This window comes from Manis pentadactyla, chromosome 10 (assembly GCF_030020395.1).
Source record: "Manis pentadactyla isolate mManPen7 chromosome 10, mManPen7.hap1, whole genome shotgun sequence".
Taxonomy (NCBI): domain Eukaryota; kingdom Metazoa; phylum Chordata; class Mammalia; order Pholidota; family Manidae; genus Manis; species Manis pentadactyla.
In genome coordinates this window covers 71,824,806-71,848,855 of record NC_080028.1, presented here as the reverse complement: position 1 = coordinate 71,848,855, position 24,050 = coordinate 71,824,806, and the positions used below count along the sequence as shown (strand labels likewise).

Genomic DNA, 24,050 nt, shown 5'->3' with positions numbered 1-24,050 from the left:
TAATATAATAATATTTTATAAATTTATCATAAACTTTTATATATGGGATATTTGTCAATATAAATTTTATTTTGATCATAAATTCTTCCTATGAGAGGGTTACCAGAGGTGTCTTCTAATATTATAAGCAACATAAGGGGGGCCCTGGGCAGTGGGGACTATTAATCTTTATTACTTTGCTGTTTCATATAAGTTTCTTGGGAGAATGGGTTTTTCCATGGCCTAGGTTCCCATAACTCCTTCTCTGCCAATATTCTAAAGAAATCCTGGTTAGTCATGTTTGAATTGTTACAAAGGGGAGGACAAACTGCATCTAGTTTTAAGAGAGGCCTGGGCTGTTCTGCCTCACTTATTTGTGGCAGTACGCCTGGAACGGTTGGTCCCATAACACTGCTTTCATTTCCGGAATTGCTGCTTTGATCAATATTTTGGGTTATGTTATTTACTAAAAGTGAATAAATCTTAATTACATAAGATTTCCCATATATGAGCCCAATCACCAACATCATAACTGCAAAAATAAGTGCGGGAATTAGCAGGGGCCAGCTATGAGGTTTCCTGTTTTCAGGATTCCTCCTCGTGCCTGGACCTTGTCAAACAGCATGAGCAGCATGGCCTGCATCAGCTCGGTCTGCAGTGCCAGGTGCTGTTTTAAGTGCTGACACAGTCTCCGGTCTAGGAGCTGTACGCTGTGGTGAAGAGAGAGATGTTATCACAGATATTATCTGTAAACAGTGTCAGGAAGCGGTATAACTCATGACCAGAGGAGCTATTTAGGTGGTCAGTGGCAGCCTTTCTGAGACAACAGAAAACGGAGGCCATGGCGATAGTTCCAGAGTTGGGAGCAGGGACAGTGGCTGGGGGTGAGGACCTTGCAGGCACAGGAGCAAAGGCCCAAAGGCAGACACAAGCCTAATGTTTTCATGAGCAGAGAAGAGCCAGCTGTGGCCAGAGGTTTAAAAAGGAAAGTGGGATAAATTGACATTAAGAGACAGCAGAAAGGAAGATCTTTCATGGCCTTTTAAAATGTTTTTGTTAAAATACTAATGGAAGTCACTATAGAATTTCAGGCAGAAGGAAGTGATTTTATTTGCCATGTGGAAGATGCATGATAAGTAGTTTGGGCCCTGGTAGATTCCGTTTTCCTCACTGAATGAATATAAGTGCTCCTTGGCGCGGGTTAGAGGGAGTTGTGTACCAAGGAGGGCCTCTCTCAGTAGTCATTTTGGAGAGGGGGAGAAAACGACGTGTGAGAGCTGTGCCGGGCAGTTCTGAAGTCTGGGAAATTGTGGTTAGGAATTTGAAGCAAGGCCAGTCAGCACAGTTGTGTCTGTCCAGCAACATTCAGTCTTGAGGTGTGGACCTAAAATCAGTGGATAGAGAGTAAACCCAACCTGGTTAAATGGCACAGGGAACAGGAGGAGCAGGGGGCTGACTACAGGCCCTGATGAGGCAGACGATCCAGAGTGGGTGCGGTTGGCACGGGAGCAGGGACAGCACTGTGCTCGCAGCCGAGATCTAGGGGCAAGAGCAGTTCCGGGTTGTGATAAGGTGTGACCCCCTGAGGTTGGGTGTGGGGGAAGAGTACATTGCAAGGTCAGCACCTCGGGTGGCACCCTCCCCACCTCAGGCCTAGACAGATACAGTTACATGTGAGAGGACCTTCCCAGAGAGCTGCTGTGGAGGGTAGCCCAGCACTGGGCAGGAGACTCCATGAGGGCAAGCATGTGCAGGAGACCGAGTTCGAGTGGGCCTCTGGGAGGATGGGGGCTGACTGTGGGGTGGGGCTGCGGTGAAGTAGAGGAGAGGTGGCAGGCAAACGGGGAGGAGACATAACGTTAGTCCTGATAGAAGAGAGGTCCACTCAGTGTCCCCCTCAGCTGAGTTGTGGTGCCCAAGGGAGTGCAAAGGTTCTCCTCAGGTGGCCAAAGGACAGCTCGGGCTCTGCTGCAGTGGTGGGGGGGCAGGCTCACCTGGAGCACAGGGGTTAGGACCCAGTCACCCGTGTGCTTCCTTACCAAGGGGTGAGCTGGATAGTGGTGTGGGCTAAGGGATCCTGTGGGGATGCGTTTGCAAGCTCACCTCCCCCCAGTTCATTACCGCCTGCTTTGACACCTTTTGCTTGTGGGCCTAGTTTCCACTTCTTTGCAGTCTCTCCATTCTAGGCACATCCACACCCACCTTTGGTCAGAACACCCCTGGGGTAGGTGCATTGGGCAGCAGCCTCTCCTCTGTGGTGTCCTCAGCACCTGCCCAGGGCTTTGCTGGACCTGGAACCTTTGGTAAGCCACAAGTCTCTCTAGTCAGGGTGACCTGGATATTCCTTGAAGATGGGGTGGGGTTGTTGGGGTAGCATTGTCTATTTTCCTTGGTCCTTGTCTCCACCGCAAAAAAGAATCAAAAGGCAGAGACACAGCAGTGAAGCAGAGGAAAAGTTTTATTTAAAGTGCTTACAGAAAAAGTGCAGGCAACTTCAGAGAGAGACAGCACCCTGAAAGGTTGAAAAGAAAGTTTAAAGTGAAAAGGTTATGCACTTAGAAAGTGCAGGCGACATCAGGGAGAGGAGCGCCCTGAGAGCTTGGGGGTTCCCCCTTTTAAGGATTCTTCAGGAATGTGACTAAGGGCTGGTGTTGCAGACCTGTTGGGTGGTCTTTGAATAATACTTAGAACTAACTTAACACAAGCAACTTCCTGCTGTGATTTCTCCCTGGGAGCTGAGCCTTCTTGGTCTGGGAGCATATCAAACAAGACTGCCTGGGGGTGCGCCCCCAGGGTGGGCTGAGATATTGTCTGTTTGCTAAAGAGTAAGTTAAGAATCTTACTTCTTAACTTCCTGGGTATTAAAACACAATCTTATTTTTAAGATGAAATCCTTCCTGCCTGTGACTATGTTGTTTATGCTGGGCTGGCTTGCCATTATTAATCGCCCAGATTGCAAACTACTTGATTAGGGCCAAAGGAGAAAAAAAAAAAAACAGCATGTAGGTTAAGTCAAAAAAATAAGGTAGGCCTGCATGATTAACACAATAAAGCCATGGGTTATGCTGAGGTACTATCCTTTCTCTGGGGAATATTCAAACATTCCAGGACAACATTTTAAAATTCCATATCCAAATCTCACCTGCAATCCCAGAGGTGTCCTGACGTGTGCTGGCCATGTGAAAGATAGAGGGTGTGTGCTCTGGCCAACCACATCCACGGAGTTCGGATTCAACTTTCCCCAGAAAGGGTTCCTGAGACCAGTTCTCCCACTACGTACAGATCCAACGCCGAATGTCCCAGTGGTGGAGCTGCTGTGGGGGGTAGTCATGCTCATCCGAACGCCCCGAATGCCAGCAGGACCTGCTGACACCCTGGATGTAAAGGGCAATGAGGTGGTGCTGCCAAAGACTGACCTACAGGTCCCGCTGCTGGTGGTCAGGGTCATAGCTGCAAAGGCCAAGGTGATGGCTGCAAAAAAGGAGGAAACATGGATCATTGTCCAACCGCATACACAAAAGTAAATTCGAAATGGATCAAAGACCTGAATGTAAGTCATGAAACCATAAAACTCTTAGAAAAAAACATGCAAATATCTCTTGGACATAAACATGAGCAGCTTCTTCATGAACATATTTCCCCAGGGAAGTGAAACAAAAACAGAAAAGAAAAAATGGGACTACATTAAGCTTAAAAGCTTCTGTACAGTAAAGAACACCATCAACAGAACAAAAGGACATCCTACAATAAGGGAGAATATATTCATAAATGAAAGATCTGACAAAGGGTTGACAACCAAATATATAAAGAGTTAACACGGATCAACAAACAAAAAATAAATAATCCAATTAAAAAATGGGCAGAGGAGCTGAACAGACAGTTCTCCAAAGAAGAATTTCGATAGCCAATAGACACATGAAAATCTGCGCCACATCGCTTGTCATCAAAGAAATGCAAATTAAAACCACAATGAGGTATCACCTCACACCAGTAAGGATCGCCGCCATCCAAAACACAAACAACAACAAATGTTGGCGAGGATGTGGAGAAAGGGGAACCTCCTATGATGGTTGTGGTAATGTAAAATCGTTCAACCATTGTGGAAAGCAATATGAAGTTTCCTCAAAAACGTCAAAATGGAAATACCATTTGACACAGAAATACCGCTCCGTGGAATTTACTCTAGGAATACAGCAGCCCAGTATGAAAAAGACATATGCACCACTATGTTTATCTCAGCACTACTTACAACAGCCAAGAAATGGAAACAACCTACATGTCCATCAGTAGATGAACGGATAAAAAAATGTGATACATATGCACAATGGAATATAATTCAGCCATAAGAAGAAAACAAATCCTACCATTTACAACAACACGGATGGAGCTAGAGGGGACTATGCTCATGAAATAACGCAGGAGGAAAAAGACAAATAACAAATGATTTCACTCACATGTGGAGCATAAGAACAAAGAAAAACTGAAGGAAGAAAAGAGCAGCAGAATTACAGAACCCAAAAATGAACTGACAGTTACCAAAGGGAAAGGTACTGAAGAGGATGGGAGGTAAGGGATGGATAAGGGTTGGGAAAAAGAAACGGGGCCTTAAGATTGGCATGTATAACTTAGGGGGGGCACGGGAAGGTCTGAGCAGCAAAGAGAAGAAAAGTAGTGATTCTACAGTACCTCAGTACACTGATGGACAGTGACTGTAATGGGGTATGGGGGGTTATTTGGTGAAGGGGAAGCCTAGTAAACATAATGACCTGCATGTCATTGTAGACTGACACCAGAAAAAATACATTCTAAAAGGCCATGAATGATCTTCTTTTCTGCCTGTCTCTTAATGTCATTTTATCCCACTTTCCTTTTGAAACCTCTAGCCACACCTGGCTCTTCTCTGCTCATGAAAACATGAGCGCATCTCTGCCTTCGGGCCTTTACTCCTGTGCCGGCAACACACTCACACACAGCCGCTGTCCCCGGTCCCAACTCTGGAACTGCGGCCATGGCCTCAGTTTGCTATTGTGTCAGAAACGCTGCCGCTGACAACCTAAATAGCTCTTCTGGTCTTGAGTTACACTGTTACCAGACGCCGTTTATGGATAACTTCGGTGATAACATCTAAATCTTCACCACAGCTTACAGCTCCAAAAGCAGAGACTGTGTCAGCACTTAAAACAGCACCTTGCACTGCAGACCGAGGCCATTCCAAACCTCACCTGCAATCCCAGACGTGTCCTGAGGTGTACTGGCCAGGTGGAAGGTAGAGGGTGTGCTCTGGCCAGCTGCATCCAGGGAGCTCGGTTTCAACGCTCCCCAGAAAGGGTTCTTGAGACCAGTTCTCCCACTCCGACCTGACCCAACGCCGAATGCCCCAGAGGTGGAGCTGCTGTGGGGTGCAGCCATGCTCATCCCAAAACCCCCACTGCCAGTGGGGCCTGCTGATGCCCTGGATGTGAAGGGCGAGGAGAGGGTGCTGCCGTTCACTGATGTATTGTTCCCACAGCTGGTGGTTTGGGTCACGGCTCCAAAGCCCGAGGTCATGGCTGTAAGAAAGGAGGAAACATGGATCATTGCCTAGCCCCACACACAAAAGTAAATTCAAAATGGATCGAACCCCTGAATGTAAGCCATGAAACCATAAAACTCTTAGAGAAAGACAGGCAGAAGTCCCTTGGACATATACATGAGTGACTTCCCATGAATATATCTCTCCAGGCAAGGGAAAGAAAAGCAAAAATGAACAAAGGGGACGATATCAAGCTTTAAAGCTTCTGTACAGTAAAGGGCACCACCAATAGAACAAAAGGGCATTCTCCAGTATGGGAGAATATATTCATAAATGACAGATCCGATTAAGGGTTGACGTCCAAAATATATAAAGAGCTAACACACCTCAACAAACAAAAAGCAAATATTGCAATAAAAAAATGGCCAGGGGAGCTGAACAGGCAGTTCTCCAAAGAAATTCTGATGGCAAATACACATGAAAGGATGCGCCACATCGCTTGCCATCAGAGAAATGCAAACTAAAAGCACAATGAGATATCACCTCACACCAGTAAGGATCACCGCCATCCAAAACACAAACAACAACAAATGTTGGCGAGGATGTGGAGAAAGGGGAAACTCCTATGACGGTCGTGGTAATGTAAGATCGTTCAACCATTGTGGAAAGCAATATGGAGGATCCTCAAAAAGCTCAAAATAGAAATACCATTTGACACAGAAATACCGCTCCGTGGAATTTAATCAAGGAATACAGCAGCCCAGTATGAAAAAGACGTATGCACCCCTATGTTTATCGCAGCACTATTTACAACAGCCAAGAAATGGAAACAACCTACATGTCCATCAGCAGATGAATGTATGCACAATGGAATATAATTCAGCCATGTGAAGAAAACAAATCCTACCATTTGCAACAACATGGATGGAGCTAGAGGGAACTATGCTCAGTGAAATAAACCAGGTGGAGAAAGACAAGTAGCAAATGATATCACTCATATGTGGAGCATAAGAACAAAGAAAAACTGAAGGAAGAAAATAGCTGCAGAATTACAGAACCAAAAAAAGAAATAACAGCAAAGGGAAAGTGACTGAGGAGTATGGGAGGGAAGGGAGGGATAAGGGATGGGGAAAAGAAACGGGGCCTTATGATTGGCATGTATAATGTAGGGGGGGCACGGGAAGTTCTGAGCAACACACAGAGGACAAGTAGTGATTCTACAGTACCTCAGTACACTGATGGACAGTGACTGTAATGGGGTATGGGGGATCATTTGGGGAAGGGGGAAGCCTAGTAAACATAATGATCTGCATGTCATTGTAGACTGATACCAAAAATAAGTACATTTTAAAAGGCCATGAATGATCTTCTTTTCTGCCTGTCTCTTAATGTCATTTTATCCCACTTTCCTTTCTAAACCTCCAGCCACACCTGGCTCTTCTCTGCTCATGAAAACATGAGCGCATCTCTGCCTTCGGGCCTTTACTCCTATGCCGCCAACACACTCACACACAGCTGCTGTCCCTACTCCCAACTCTGGAACTGCGGCCATGGCCTCAGTTTGCTATTGTGTCAGAAAGGCTGCCACTGACTACATAAATAGGTCCTCCGGTTATGGGATTCACTGCTACCTGACGCTGTTTACAGATAATTCTGTGATAACATCTAAATCTTCACCACAGCATACAGCTCCAAAAGCGGAGACTGTGTCGGTACCTAAGACAGCGCCTGGCACTGCAGACCGAGCCCATTCCAAATCTCACCTGAAAACCCGGGCGTGTTGTGATGCGTGCTGGCCACATGGAAACCAGAGCGTGTGCTCTGGCCAGCTGCATCCAGGGAGCTCGGTTTCAACGCTCCCCAGAAAGGGTTCTTGAGACCAGTTCTCCCACTCCGACCTGACCCAACGCCGAATGCCCCAGAGGTGGAGCTGCTGTGGGGTGCAGCCATGCTCATCCCAAAACCCCCACTGCCAGTGGGGCCTGCTGACGCCCTGGATGTGAAGGGCGAGGAGAGGGTGCTGCCGTTCACTGATGTATTGTTCCCACAGCTGGTGGTTTGGGTCACGGCTCCAAAGCCCGAGGTCATGGCTGTAAGAAAGGAGGAAACATGGATCATTGCCTTGCCCCATACACAAAAGTAAATTCAAAATGGATCGAACCCCTGAATGTAAGCCATGAAACCATAAAACTCTTAGAGAAAGACAGGCAGAAGTCCCTTGGACATATACATGAGTGACTTCCAATGAATATATCTCTCCAGGCAAGGGAAAGAAAAGCAAAAATGAACAAAGGGGACGATATCAAGCTTTAAAGCTTCTGTACAGTAAAGGGCACCACCAATAGAACAAAAGGGCATTCTCCAGTATGGGAGAATATATTCATAAATGACAGATCCGATTAAGGGTTGATGTCCAAAATATATAAAGAGCTAACACACCTCAACAAACAAAAAGCAAATATTGCAATAAAAAAATGGCCAGGGGAGCTGAACAGGCAGTTCTCCAAAGAAATTCTGATGGCAAATACACATGAAAGGATGCGCCACATCACTTGCCATCAGAGAAATGCAAACTAAAAGCACAATGAGATATCACCTCACACCAGTAAGGATCACCGCCATCCAAAACACAAACAACAACAAATGTTGGCGAGGATGTGGAGAAAGGGGAAACTCCTATGACGGTCGTGGTAATGTAAGATCGTTCAACCATTGTGGAAAGCAATATGGAGGATCCTCAAAAAGCTCAAAATAGAAATACCATTTGACACAGAAATACCGCTCCGTGGAATTTAATCAAGGAATACAGCAGCCCAGTATGAAAAAGACGTATGTACCCCTATGTTTATCGCAGCACTATTTACAACACCCAAGAAATGGAAACAACCTACATGTCCATCAGCAGATGAATGTATGCACAATGGAATATAATTCAGCCATGTGAAGAAAACAAATCCTACCATTTGCAACAACATGGATGGAGCTAGAGGGAACTATGCTCAGTGAAATAAACCAGGTGGAGAAAGACAAGTAGCAAATGATATCACTCATATGTGGAGCATAAGAACAAAGAAAAACTGAAGGAAGAAAATAGCTGCAGAATTACAGAACCAAAAAAAGAAATAACAGCAAAGGGAAAGTGACTGAGGAGTATGGGAGGGAAGGGAGGGATAAGGGATGGGGAAAAGAAACGGGGCCTTATGATTGGCATGTATAATGTAGGGGGGGCACGGGAAGGTCTGAGCAACACACAGAGGACAAGTAGTGATTCTACAGTACCTCAGTACACTGATGGACAGTGACTGTAATGGGGTATGGGGGATCATTTGGGGAAGGGGGAAGCCTAGTAAACATAATGATCTGCATGTCATTGTAGACTGATACCAAAAATAAGTACATTTTAAAAGGCCATGAATGATCTTCTTTTCTGCCTGTCTCTTAATGTCATTTTATCCCACTTTCCTTTCTAAACCTCCAGCCACACCTGGCTCTTCTCTGCTCATGAAAACATGAGCGCATCTCTGCCTTCGGGCCTTTACTCCTGTGCCGCCAACACACTCACACACAGCTGCTGTCCCTACTCCCAACTCTGGAACTGCAGCCATGGCCTCAGTTTGCTATTGTGTCAGAAAGGCTGCCACTGACTACATAAATAGCTCCTCCGGTTATGGGATTCACTGCTACCTGACGCTGTTTACAGATAATTCTGTGATAACATCTAAATCTTCACCACAGCATACAGCTCCAAAAGCGGAGACTGTGTCGGTACCTAAGACAGCACCTGGCACTGCAGACCGAGCCCATTCCAAATCTCACCTGAAAACCCGGGCGTGTTGTGATGCGTGCTGGCCACATGGAAACCAGAGCGTGTGCTCTGGCCAGCTGCATCCAGGGAGCTCGGTTTCAACGCTCCCCAGAAAGGGTTCTTGAGACCAGTTCTCCCACTCCGACCTGACCCAACGCCGAATGCCCCAGAGGTGGAGCTGCTGTGGGGTGCAGCCATGCTCATCCCAAAACCCCCACTGCCAGTGGGGCCTGCTGACGCCCTGGATGTGAAGGGCGAGGAGAGGGTGCTGCCGTTCACTGATGTCTTGTTCCCACAGCTGGTGGTTTGGGTCACGGCTCCAAAGCCCGAGGTCATGGCTGTAAGAAAGGAGGAAACATGGATCATTGCCTTGTCCCATACACAAAAGTAAATTCAAAATGGATCGAACCCATGAATGTAAGCCATGATACCATAAAACTCTTAGAGAAAGACAGGCAAAAGTCCATTGGACATATACATGAGTGACTTCCCATGAATATATCTCTCCAGGCAAGGGAAAGAAAAGCAAAAATGAACAACTGGGACTATATCCAGCTTAAAAGCTTCTGTACAGTAAAGGGCACCACCAACAGAACAAAAGGGCATCCTCCAGTATGGGAGAATATATTCATAAATGACAGATCCGATTAAGGGTTGACATCCAAAATATATAAAGAGCTAACTCACCTCAACAAACAAAAAGCAAATATTGCAATAAAAAAATGGCCAGGGGAGCTGAACAGGCAGTTCTCCAAAGAAGAAATTCTGATGGCAAATAGACACATGAAAGGATGCGCCACATCGCTTGCCACCAGCGAAATGCAAACTAAAAGCACAATGAGGTATCACCTCACACCAGTAAGGATCACCGCCATCCAAAACACAAACAACAACAAATGTTGTCGAGGATGTGGAGAAAGGGGAACCTCCTATGATGGTCGTGGTAATGTAAAATCGTTCAACCATTGTGGAAAGCAATATCGAGGATCCTGAAAAAGCTCAAAATAGAAATACCATTTGACACAGGAATACCGCTCCGTGGAATTTACTCTAGGAATACATCAGCCCAGTATGAAAAAGACGTATGCACCCCTATATTTATCGCAGCACTACTTACAACAGCCAAGAAATGGAAACAACCTTCATGTCCATCAGTAGATGAACAGGTAAAAAAATGTGATACATATGCACAATGGAATATAATTCAGCCATAAGAAGAAAACAAATCCTACCATTTACAACAACACGGATGGAGCTAGAGGGGACTATGCTCATGAAATAACGCAGGTGGACAAAGATAAATAACAAATGATTTCACTCATATGTGGAGCATAAGAACAAAGAAAAACTGAAGGAAGAAAAGAGCTGCAGAATTGCAGAACCCAAAAATCCTACCATTTGCAGCAACATGGATGGAGATAGAGGGGACTATGCTCAGTGAAATAAGCCAGGTGGAGAAAGACAAGTAAGAAATGATATCACTCATATGTGGAGCATAAGAGCAAAGAAAACTGAAGGAAGAAAAGAGCTGCAGAATTGCAGAACCAAAAAATGAACTAACAGTTACCAAAAGGAAGGGGACTGAGGAGTATGGGAGGGAAGGGAGGGATAAGGGATGGGGAAAAGAAACGGGGCCTTATGATTGGCATGTATAATGTAGGGGGGGCACGGGAAGTTCTGAGCAACACACAGAGGACAAGTAGTGATTCTACAGTACCTCAGTACACTGATGGACAGTGACTGTAATGGGGTATGGGGGATCATTTGGTGAAGGGGGAAGCCTAGTAAACATAATGATCTGCATGTCATTGTAGACTGATACCAAAAATAAGTACATTTTAAAAGGCCATGAATGATCTTCTTTTCTGCCTGTCTCTTAATGTCATTTTATCCCCCTTTCCTTTCTAAACCTCCAGCCACACCTGGCTCTTCTGTGCTCATGAAAACATGAGCGCATCTCTGCCTTCGGGCCTTTACTCCTGTGCCGCCAACACACTCACACACAGCTGCTGTCCCTGCTCCCAACTCTGGAACTGCGGCCATGGCCTCAGTTTGCTATTGTGTCAGAAAGGCTGCCACTGACTACATAAATAGGTCCTCCGGTTATGGGATTCACTGCTACCTGACGCTGTTTACAGATAATTCTGTGATAACATCTAAATCTTCACCACAGCATACAGCTCCAAAAGCGGAGACTGTGTCGGTTCCTAAGACAGCGACTGGCACTGCAGACCGAGCCCATTCCAAATCTCACCTGAAAACCCGGGCGTGTTGTGATGCATGCTGGCCACATGGAAACCAGAGGGTGTGCTCTGGCCAGCTGCACCCAGGGAGTTTGGATTCAAGGCTCCCCAGAAAGGATTCTTGAGACCAGTTCTCCCATTCTGTTCTGACGGAGAGCCAAATGCCCCAGTGATGGTGATGCTGTGGGGGGCAGCCACGCTTGTGCCAAAACCCCCACTGCCAGTGGGGCCTGCTGACACCCTGAACGTGAAGGGCACTGAGATGGTCCTGCCCAACCCTGAAGTACTGGTCCCACAGGTGGTGGTCTTGGTCACTGCTCCAAAGCCGGAGGTGATGGCTGCAAAAAAGGAGGAAACATGGATCATTGTCTAACTCCATACACAAAAGTAAATTCGAAATTCATCGAACCCCTGAATGGAAGCCATGAAACCATAAAACGCTTACAGAAGGACAGGCGAAAATATCTTGGACATAAACATGAGTGACTTCTTCATGAGCATATCGCTCCAGGGAAAGAAAAGCAAAAATGAACAAATGGGACCATATCAAGCTTAAAAGCTTCTGTACAGTAAAGGGCACCACCAATAGAACAAAAGGGCATCCTCCAGCATGGGAGAATATATTCATAAACGACAGATCCGATTAAGGGTTGACATCCAAAATATATAAAGAGCTAACACACCTCAACAAACAAAAAGCAAATATTGCAATAAAAAAATGGCCAGGGGAGCTGAACAGGCAGTTCTCCAAAGAAGAAATTCTGATGGTAAACAGACACATGAAAGGATGCGCCACATCGCTTGCCCCAGCGAAATGCAAACTAAAAGCACAATGAGGTATCACCTCACACCAGTAAGGATCACCGCCATCCAAAACACAAACAACAACAAATGTTGTCGAGGATGTGGAGAAAGGGGAACCTCCTATGATGGTCGTGGTAATGTAAAATCGTTCAAGCATTGTGGAAAGCAATATGAAGTTTCCTCAAAAACCTAAAAATGGAAATACCGTTTGACACAGAAATATCGTTCCGTGGAATTTACGCTAGGAATACAGCAGCCCAGTATGGAAAAGACGTATGCACCCCTATGATTATCACAGCACTATTTACAACAGCCAAGAAATGGAAACAACCTACATGTCCATCAGTAGATGAATGTATGCACAATGGAATATAATTCAGCCATAAGAAGAAAACAAATCCTACCATTTGCAACAACATGGATGGAGCTAGAGGGAACTATGCTCAGTGAAAAAAGCCAGGTGGAGAAAGACAAGTAACAAATGATATCACTCATATGTGTGAGCATAAGAACAAATGATATCACTCATATGGGAGCATAAGAACAAAGAAAAACTGAAGGAAGGACAGAGCAGCAGAATTACACAACCCAAAAATGAACTAACAGCTACGAAAGTGAAAGGGACTGAGGTGTATGGGTGCGAAAGGAGGGATAAGGGTTGGGGGAAAGAAACGGGGCCTTATGACTGGCATGTATAATGTAGGGGGGGCACGGGAAGGTCTGAGCAACACACAGAGGACAAGTAGTGATTCTACAGTACCTCAGTACACTGATGGACAGTGATTGTAATGGGGTATGGGGAGTCATTTGGTGAAAGGGAAGCCTAGTAAACAATGATCTGCATGTCATTGTAGACTGATACCAAACGTCAGTACATTTTAAAAGGCCATGAATGATCTTCTTTTCTGCCTGTCTCTTAATGTCATTTAATCCCACGTTCCTTTTTAAACCTCTAGCCACACCTGGCTCTTCTCTGCTCATGAAAACATGAGCGCATCTCTCTCCTCGGGCCTTTACTCCTGTGCCGCCAACACACTCACACACAGCCACTGTCCCTGCTCCCAACTCTGGAACTGCGGCCATGGCCTCAGTTTGCTATTGTGTCAGAAAGGCTGCCACTGACTACATAAATAGCTCCTCCGTTTATGGGATTCACTGCTACCTGACGCTGTTTACAGATAATTCTGTGATAACATCTAAATCTTCACCACAGCATACAGCTCCAAAAGCGGAGACTGTGTCGGTTCCTAAGACAGCGCCTGGCACTGCAGACCGAGCCCATTCCAAGTCTCACCTGAAAACCCGGGCGTGTTGTGATGCGTGCCGGCCACATGGAAACCAGAGGGTGTGCTCTGGCCAGCTGCACCCAGGGAGTTTGGATTCAAGGCTCCCCAGAAAGGATTCTTGAGACCAGTTCTCCCACTCCGTTCGGACGGAGAGCCAAATGCCCCATTGGTCGAGATGCTGTGGGGGGCAGCCACACTTGTCCCAAAGCCCGCACTGCCAGTGGGGCCTGCTGACACCCTGAATGTGAAGGGCACTGAGATGGTCCTGCCCAACCCTGAAGTACTGGTCCCACAGGTGGTGGTCTTGGTCACTGCTCCAAAGCCGGAGGTGATGGCTGCAAAAAAGGAGGAAACATGGATCATTGTCTAACTCCATACACAAAAGTAAATTCGAAATTGATCGAACCCCTGAATGGAAGCCATGAAACCATAAAACGCTTAGAGAAGTACAGGCGAAAATATCTTGGACATAAACATGAGCGACTTCTTCGTGAGCATAGCGCCCCAGGGAAAGAAAAGCAAAAATGAACAAATGGGACGATATCAAGCTTTAAAGCTTCTGTACAGTAAAGGGCACGACCAACAGAACAAAAGGGCATCCTCCAGTATGGGAGAATATATTCATAAATGACAGATCCGATTAAGGGTTGACATCCAAAATATTTAAAGAGCTAACATACCTCAACAAACAAAAAGCAAATATTGCAATAAAAAAATGGCCAGGGAAGCTGAACAGGCAGTTCTCCAAAGAAGAAATACTGATGGTAAACAGACACATGAAAGGATGCGCCACATCGCTTGCCACCAGCGAAATGCAAACTAAAAGCACAATGAGGTATCACCTCACACCAGTAAGGATCACCGCCATCCAAAACACAAACAACAACAAATGTTGGCGAGGATGTAGAGAAAGGGGAACCTCCTATGATGGTCGTGGTAATGTAACATTTTTCAACCATTGTGGAAAGCAATATCGAGGATCCTCAAAAAGCTCAAAATAGAAATACCATTTGACACAGGAATACCGCTCCATGGAATTTACTCTAGGAATATGCAGGCCAGTATGCAAAAGACGTATGCACCCCTATGTTTATCGCAGCACTATTTACAACAGCCAAGAAATGGAAACAACCTACATGTCCATCAGTAGATGAATGTATGCACAATGGAATATAATTCAGCCATAAGAAGAAAACAAATCCTACCATTTGCAACAACATGGATGGAGCTAGAGGGAACTATGCTCAGTGAAATAAGCCAGGTGGAGAAAGACAAGTAACAAATGATATCACTCATATGTGGAGCATAAGAGCAAAGAAAAACTGAAGGAAGAAAAGAGGTGCAGAATTGCAGAACTAAAAAATGAGCTAACAGTTACCAATGGGAAAGGGACTGAGGAGTATGGGAGGGAGGGGAGGAATAAGGGATGGGGAAAAGAAACGGGGTCTTATGATTGGCATTTATAATGTAGGTTGGGCACAGGAAGGTCTGAGCAACACAGAGAGGACAAGTAGTGATTCTACCGTACCTCAGTACACTGATGGACAGTGACTGTAATGGGTTGTGGGGGTTCATTTGGTGAAGGGGGAAGCCTAGTAAACATAATGATCTGCATGTCATTGTAGACTGATACCAAAAGTCAGTACATTTTAAAAGGCCATGAATGATCTTCTTTTCTGCCTGTCTCTTAATGCCATTTTATCCCACGTTTCTTTTTAAACCTCTAGCCACACCTGGCTCTTCTCTGCTCATGAAAACATGCGCGCATCTCCGCCTTCGGGCCTTTATACCTGGGCCGCCAACACACTCACACACAGCCGCTGTCCCTGCTCCCAACTCTGGAACTGCGGCCATGGCCACAGTTTGCTATTGTGTCAGAAAGGCTGCCACTGACTACATAAATAGCTCCTCCGTTTATGGGATTCACTGCTACCTGACGCTGTTTACAGATAATTCTGTGATAACATCTAAATCTTCACCACAGCATACAGCTCCAAAAGCGGAGACTGTGTCGGTTCCTAAGACAGCGACTCGCACTGCAGACCGAGCCCATTCCAAATCTCACCTGAAAATCCGGGCGTGTTTTGATGCGTGCTGGCCACATGGAAACCAGTGGGTGTGCTCTGGCCAGCTGCACCCAGGGAGTTTGGATTCAAGGCTCCCCAGAAAGGATCCTTGAGACCAGTTCTCCCACTGTGTTCTGACGGAGAGCCAAATGCCCCAGTGGTCGAGATGCTGTGGGGGGCAGCCACGCTTGTCCCAAATCCCCCACTGCCAGTGGGGCCTGCTGACACCCTGAATGTGAAGGGCACTGGGATGGTCCTGCCAAACCCTGAAGTACTGGTCCCACAGGTGGTGGTCTGGGTCACTGCTCCAAAGCCGGAGGTGATGGCTGCAAAAAGGAGGAAACATGGATCATTGTCTAACTCCATACACAAAAGTAAATTCGAAATTGATCGAACCCGTGAATGGAAGCCATGAAACCATAAAATGCTTACAGAAGGACAGGCGAAAATATCTTGGACATAAACATGAGCGACTTCGTGAGCATGTCGCTCCAGGGAAAGAAAAGCAAAAATGAACAAATGGGACCATATCAAGCTTAAAAGCTTCTGTACAGTAAAGGGCACCACCAACAGAACAAAAGGGCATCCTCCAGTATGGGAGAATATATTCATAAACGACAGATCCGATTAAGGGTTGACATCCAAAATATATAAAGAGCTAACACACCTCAACAAACAAAAAGCAAATATTGCAATAAAAAAATGGCCAGGGGAGCTGAACAGGCAGTTCTCCAAAGAAGAAATTCTGATGGCAAATAGACACATGAAAGGATGCGCCACATCGCTTGCCACCAGCGAAATGCAAACTAAAAGCACAATGAGGTATCACCTCACACCAGTAAAGATCCCCGCCATTCAAAACACAAACAACAAAAAATGTTGGCGAGGATGTGGAGAAAGGGGAACCTCCTTTGATGGTCGTAGTAATGTAAAATCGTTCAACCATTGTGGAAAGCAATATGAAGGTTCCTCAAAACCGTGAAAGTGGAAATACCATTTGACACAGAAATACCGCTCCGTGGAATTTACTCTAGGAATACAGCAGCTCAGTATGGAAAAGACGTATGCACCCCTATGTTTATCGCAGCACTATTTACAACAGCCAAGAAATGGAAACAACCTACAAGTCCATCAATAGATGAATGTATGCACAATGGAATATAATTCAGCCATAAGAAGAAAACACATCGTACCATTTGCAACAACATGGATGGAACTACCGGGAACTATGCTCAGTGAAATAAGCCAGGTGGAGAAAGACAAGTAACAAATGATATCACTCATATGTGGAGCATAAGAACAAAGAAAAACCGAAGGAAGGAAAGAGCAGCAGAATTACAGAACCCAAAAATGAACTAACAGTTAGCAAAGGGAAAGGGACTGAGGAGTATGGGTGGGAAGGGAGGGATAAGGGTTGGGGGAAAGAAACGGGGCCTTATGATTGGCATGTATAATGTAGGGGGGGCACGGGAAGGTCTGAGCAACACAGAGAGGACAAGTAGTGATTCTACAGTACCTCAGTACACTGATGGACAGTGACTGTGATGGGGCATGGGGTGTCATTTGGTGAAGAGGGAAGCCTAGTAAACATAATGATCTGCATGTCATTGTAGACTGATACCAAAAATAAGTACATTTTAAAAGGCCATGAATGATCTTCTTTTCTGCCTGTCTCTTAATGTCATTTAATCCCACGTTCCTTTTTAAACCTCTAGCCACACCTGGCTCTTCTCTGCTCATGAAAACATGAGCGCATCTCTGCCTTCGGGCCTTTACTCCTGTGCTGCCAACACACTCACCCCCAGCCGCTGTCCCTGCTCCCAACTCTGGAACTGCGGCCATGGCCTCAGTTTGCTATTGTGTCAGAAAGGCTGCCACTGACTACATAAATAGCTCCTCCGGTTATGGGTTTCACTGCTACCTGACGCCGTTTACGGATAACTTCTGTGTTAACATCTAAATCTTCACCACAGCTTACAGCTCCGAAAGCAGAGAATGTGTCAGCACCTAATGCAGCGCCTGGCACTGCAGACCGAGCCCATTCCAAATCTCACCTGAAAACCCGGGCATTTTCTGATGCATGCTGTCCACATGGAAACCAGAGGGTGTGCTCTGGCCAGCTGCACCCAGGGAGTTTGGATTCAAGGCTCCACTGAAAGGGTTCTTGAGACCAGTTCTCCCACTCTGTTCTGATGCAGAGCCAAATGCCCCAGTGGTGGAGCTCCTGTGGGGGCCAGCCTCGCTTGTCCCAAAGCCCCCACTGCCAGTGGGTTCTGTTGACACCCTGGATGTGAAGGGCGCTGAGTTGGTGCTGCCAAACCCTGAAGTACTGTTCCCACAGCTGGTGGTCTGTGTCACAGCTCCAAAGCCGGAGGTGATGGCTGCAAAAAAGGAGGAAACATGGATCATTGTCTAACCCCATACACAAAAGTATATTCGAAATTGATCGAACCCCTGAATGGAAGCCATGAAACCATAAAACTCTTAGAGAAGGACAGGCGAAAATATCTTGGACATAAACATGAGCGACTTCTTCGTGAGCATATCGCTCCAGGGAAAGAAAAGCAAAAATGAATAAATGGGACTATATCCAGCTTAAAAGCTTCTGTACTGTAAAGGGCACCACCAACAGAACAAAAGGGCATCCTCCAGTATGGGAGAATATATTCATAAATGACAGATCGGATAAAGGGTTGACATCCAAAATATATAAAGACCTAACACACCTCAACAATCAAAAAGCAAATATTCCAATAAAAATGTGGGCAGGGGAGCTGAACAGGCACTTGTCCAAAGAATAAATTCAGGTGCCCAATAGACACAGGAAAAGAGGCACCACATCACTTGTCATCAGAGAAAAGCTAATTAAAACCACAATGAGATATCACCTCACACCAGTAAGGATCGCCACCATCCAAAAGACAAACCACAACAAATGTTGGCAAGGATGTGGAGAGAGGGGAACCCTCCTACAGTGTTGGTGGGAATGTAAATTCGTTCAACCACTGTGGGAAGCAATATGGAGGTTCCTCAAAAAGCTCAAAGTAGAAATATCATTTGACCCAGCAATACCGCTCCCAGGAATTTACCCTAGGAACACAGCAGCCCGTTTTGAAAAAGACAGATGTACCCCTTTGTTTATCGCAGCACTATTTACAACAGCCAAGAAATGGAAACAACCTATGTGTCCATCAGTAGAGGAATGTATGCACAATGGAATAAAATTCAGCCACAAGAAGAAAACAATTCCTACCATTTCCAAGAACATGCTTGGAGCTAGAGGATATTATGCTGAGTGAAATAAGCAAGGCGGAGAAAGACAAGTACCAAATGATTTCACTTATCTCTGGAGTATAAGAGCAAAGGAAAAACTGAAGGAACAAAACAGCAGCACAATCACAGAACCCAAGAATGGACTACCAGTTACCAAAGAGAAAGGGACTGAGGAGGATGGGTGGGAAGGGAGGTATAAGGGCAGCGAAAAAGAAAAGGTGCATTATGATTAGCGTGTATAATGTGGTTGGGCACGGGGAGTGCTAGGCTACACAGGAAGATGAGTAGTGATTCTACAGCATGTTACTACACTGATGGACAATGAATCCAATGGGGTTTGTGCGGGGTACTTGGTGAAGAGGGGAGCCAAATAAACATAACGTTCTTAAGGTAATTGTAGATAGATACCAAAAAGAATAAAACATTTTAAAAGGCCGTGAATGATCTTCCTTTCTGCCTGTCTCTTAATGTCATTTTATTCCACTTTCCTTTATAACCTCTAGCCACACCTGGCTCTTCTCTGCTCATGAAAACATAAGCTCATCTCTGCCTTCGGCCTTTGCTCCTGTGCCTGCAACGTCCTCACCCCCAGCCACTGTCCCTGCTCCCAACTCTGGAACCGTGGCCATGGCCTCAGTTTGCTATTGTCTCAGAAAGGCTGCCGCTGACTATATAAATAGCTCCTCCGGCTACAGGTTTCACTGCGACCTGACGCTGTTTACAGATAACTTCTGTGATAACATCTAAATCTTCACCACAGCATACAGCTCCGAAAGCGGAGACTGTGTCAGCACTTAAGACAGCGGCTGGCACTGCAGACCGAGCCCATTCCAAATCTCACCTGAAAACCCGGGCGTGTTCTGATGCATGCTGTCCTCATGGAAACCAGAGGGTGTGCTCTGGCCAGCTGCACCCAGGGAGTTTGGATTCAAGGCTCCACTGAAAGGGTTCTTGAGACCAGTTCTCCCACTCTGTTCTGATGCAGAGCCAAGTGCCCCAGTGGTGGAGCTCCTGTGGGGGGCAGCCTCGCTTGTCCCAAAGCCCCCACTGCCAGTGGGTTCTGTTGACACCCTGGATGTGAAGGGCGCTGAGTTGGTGCTGCCAAACCCTGAAGTACTGTTCCCACAGCTGGTGGTCTGTGTCACAGCTTCAAAGCCGGAGGTGATGGCTGCAGAAAAGGAGGAAACATGGATCACTGTCTAACCCCATACACAAAAGTAAATTTGAAATTGATCGAACCCGTGAATGGAAGCCATGAAACCATAAAACGCTTAGAGAAGGACAGGCGAAAATATCTTGGACATAAACATGAGCGACTTCTTCGTGAGCATATCGCTCCAGGGAAAGAAAAGCAAAAATGAATAAATGGGACTATATCCAGCTTAAAAGCTTCTGTACAGTAAAGGGCACCACCAACAGAACAAAAGGGCATCCTCCAGTATGGGAGAATATATTCATAAATGACAGATCCGATTAAGGGTTGACATCCAAAATATATAAAGACCTAACACACCTCAACAAACAAAAAGCAAATATTCCAATAAAAATGTGGGCAGGGGAGCTGAACAGGCACTTGTCCAAAGAATAAATTCAGGTGACCAATAGACACAGGAAAAGAGGCACCACATCACTTGTCATCAGAGAAAAGCTAATTAAAACCACAATGAGATATCACCTCACACCAGTAAGGATCGCCACCATCCAAAAGACAAACCACAACAAATGTTGGCAAGGATGTGGAGAGAGGGGAACCCTCCTACAGTGTTGGTGGGAATGTAAATTCTTTCAACCACTGTGGGAAGCAGTATGGAGCTTCCTTAAAAAGGTCAAAATAGAAATCCCATTTGACCCAGGAATCCCACTTGTAGGAATTTACCCTAAGGGAAGCAGCAGCCCGTTTTGAAAAAGGCAGATGCACCCCTATGTTTATCTCAGCACTATTTACAATAGCCAAGAAATGGAAGCAACCTAAATGTCCATCAGTAGATGAATGGATAAAGAAGATGAGGTACATATACACAATGGAATATTATTCAGCCAAAAGAAGAAAACAAATCCTACCATTTGCAACAACAGGGATGAAGCTGGAGGGTATTTTGCTCATTGAAATAAGCCAGGTGGAGAAAGGCAAGTACCAAATGATTTCACTCATATGTGGAGTATAAGAGCAAAGAAAAACTGAAGGAACAGAACAGCAGCAGAATCACAGAACCCAAGAATGGACTACCTATTGAAATGGACTAAAGGGAAAGGGACTGAGCAGGATGGGTGAGAAGGGAGGGATAAAGGTAGGAAAAAGAAAGGAGGCATTACAAATCACATATATAATGTGGGCGGGGGGCAAAGGAGGGCTGGGCCACACAGAGAAGACAAGTGGTAATTCTACAGCATCTTACTACACTGATGGACAGTGACTATAATAGGGTTCGTGGGGGGACTTGTTGAAGGGGGAAGCCTAGTAAACATAATGTTCCTCATGTAATTGTAGATTAATACCAAAAAATAAAACATTTTAAAAGGCCGTGAATGATCTTCCTTACTGCCTGTCTCTTAACGTCATTTTATCCCACTTTCCTTTATAACCTCTAGCCACACCTGGCTCTTCTCTGCTCATGAAAACATAAGCTCATCTCTGCCTTCGGGCCTTTGCTCCTGTGCCTGCAACGTCCTCACCCCCAGCCGCTGTCCCTGCTCCCAACTCTGGAACCGCGGCCATGGCCTCAGTTTGCTATTGTCTCAGAAAGGCTGCCGCTGACTACATAAATAGCTCCTCCGGTTATGGGTTTCACTGCTACCTGACGCTGTTTACAGATAACTTCTGTGATAACATCTAAATCTTCACCACAGCATACAGCTCCGAAAGCGGAGACTGTGTCAGCACTTAAGACAGCGGCTGGCACTGCAGACCGAGCCCATTCCAAATCTCACCTGAAAACCCGGGCGTGTTCTGATGCATGCTGTCCTCATGGAAACCAGAGGGTGTGCTCTGGCCAGCTGCACCCAGGGAGTTTGGATTCAAGGCTCCACTGAAAGGGTTCTTGAGACCAGTTCTCCCACTCTGTTCTGATGCAGAGCCAAGTGCCCCAGTGGTGGAGCTCCTGTGGGGGGCAGCCTCGCTTGTCCCAAAGCCCCCACTGCCAGTGGGTTCTGTTGACACCCTGGATGTGAAGGGCGCTGAGTTGGTGCTGCCAAACCCTGAAGTACTGTTCCCACAGCTGGTGGTCTGTGTCACAGCTTCAAAGCCGGAGGTGATGGCTGCAGAAAAGGAGGAAACATGGATCACTGTCTAACCCCATACACAAAAGTAAATTCGAAATTGATCGAACCCCTGAATGGAAGCCATGAAACCATAAAACTCTTAGAGAAAGACAGGCGAAAATATGTTGTACACAAACATGAGCGACTTCTTCTTGAACATATCTCTCCAGGGAAAGGACAGAAAAGGAAAAATAAACAAATGGGAGCAGCCCAGTTTGAAAAAGACAGATGCACCCCTATATTTATCGCAGCATTACTTACAACCGCTAAGAAACTGAAGCAACCTAAGTGTCCATAAGTATATGAATGGATAAAGAAGAGGTGGTACATATACACAATGGAATATTATTCACCCATAAGAAGTAAACAAATGCTACCATTTGCAACAACATGGATGTGCTAGAGGGTATTCTGCTCAGTGAAATAAGCCAGGCAGAGAAAGAAAAATACCAAATGATTTTACTCATAGGTGGAGTATAAGAACAAAGAAAAACTGAAGGAACAAAACAGCACCGGAATCACAGAACCCAAGAATGGACTAACAGTTACCAAAGGGAAAGGGACTGGGGAAGATGGTAGGGATGGGAGGTGTAAGGGTCTGGAAAAAGAATAGCACATATAATGTAGGGGGGTGGCCATGGGGACGTCTGTGCAACACAGAGAAGACAAGTAGTGATTCTACAACATCTTACTATGATGATGGATAGTGACTGTAATGGGGTGTGTGGCGTGGACTTGGTGAAAGGGGGAGCCTAGTGAACATAATGTTCCTCATGTAATTGTAAATTAATGATAACAAAATTTTTTAAAAAATAAAAGAAACATACAGATCTTCATTTTGTTCAATAAATTAGAAATTGTTAATACATAAAAAAAAAAAAATGAGCAGAGTAGTTGAACAGTTCTCCAAAGAAGAAATTGCTCCACATCGTTAGTCATCAGAGAAATACAAATTAAAACCACAATGAGATATCCCTTCACACTAGGAAGGATCGCCACCATCCAAAAGACAAACAACAACCAATGTTGGCCAGGTTGTGGAGAAAGGGGAACCCTCCTAAACTGTTGGTAGGAATGCAAATTAGTTCAACCATTGTGGAAAGCAGTATGGAGCTTCCTTAAAAAGGTCAAAATAGAAATCCCATTTGACCCAGGAATCCCACTTGTAGGAATTTACCCTAAGGGAAGCAGCAGCCCGTTTTGAAAAAGGCAGATGCACCCCTATGTTTATCTCAGCACTATTTACAATAGCCAAGAAATGGAAGCAACCTAAATGTCCATCAGTAGATGAATGGATAAAGAAGATGAGGTACATATACACAATGGAATATTATTCAGCCAAAAGAAGAAAACAAATCCTACCATTTGCAACAACAGGGATGAAGCTGGAGGGTATTATGCTCAGTGAAATAAGCCAGGTGGAGAAAGGCAAGTACCAAATGATTTCACTCATATGTGGAGTATAAGAGCAAAGAAAAACTGAAGGAACAAAACAGCAGCAGAATCACAGAACCCAAGAATGGACTACCTATTGAAATGGACTAAAGGGAAAGGGACTGAGCAGGATGGGTGTGAAGGGAGGGATAAAGGCAGGAAAAAGAAAGGGGGCATTACAAATTGCATATATAATGTGGGCGGGGGGCAAAGGAGGGCTGGGCCACACAGAGAAGACAAGTGGTAATTCTACAGCATCTTACTACACTGATGGACAGTGACTATAATAGGGTTCGTGGGGGGACTTGTTGAAGGGGGAAGCCTAGTAAACATAATGTTCTTCATGTGATTGTAGATTAATACCAAAAAATAAAACATTTTAAAAGGCCG

General features: G+C 45.5%; 1 protein-coding gene across 1 annotated transcript; it reads right to left on the bottom strand.

Moving 5' to 3' along the window:
* Position 1: 1 nt before the first annotated feature.
* Positions 2 to 6,583, bottom strand: LOC118918450 (putative nuclear envelope pore membrane protein POM 121B). Its single transcript, XM_057486951.1, has 3 exons — positions 5,202 to 6,583; positions 3,122 to 3,450; positions 2 to 2,491 (listed from the first exon to the last, which is right to left on the bottom strand). The coding sequence occupies exons 1-3, from the start codon at positions 5,554 to 5,556 to the stop codon at positions 2,474 to 2,476; spliced, it is 702 nt and encodes a 233-aa protein (XP_057342934.1). The 5' UTR covers positions 5,557 to 6,583; the 3' UTR covers positions 2 to 2,473.
* Positions 6,584 to 24,050: the final 17,467 nt, after the last annotated feature.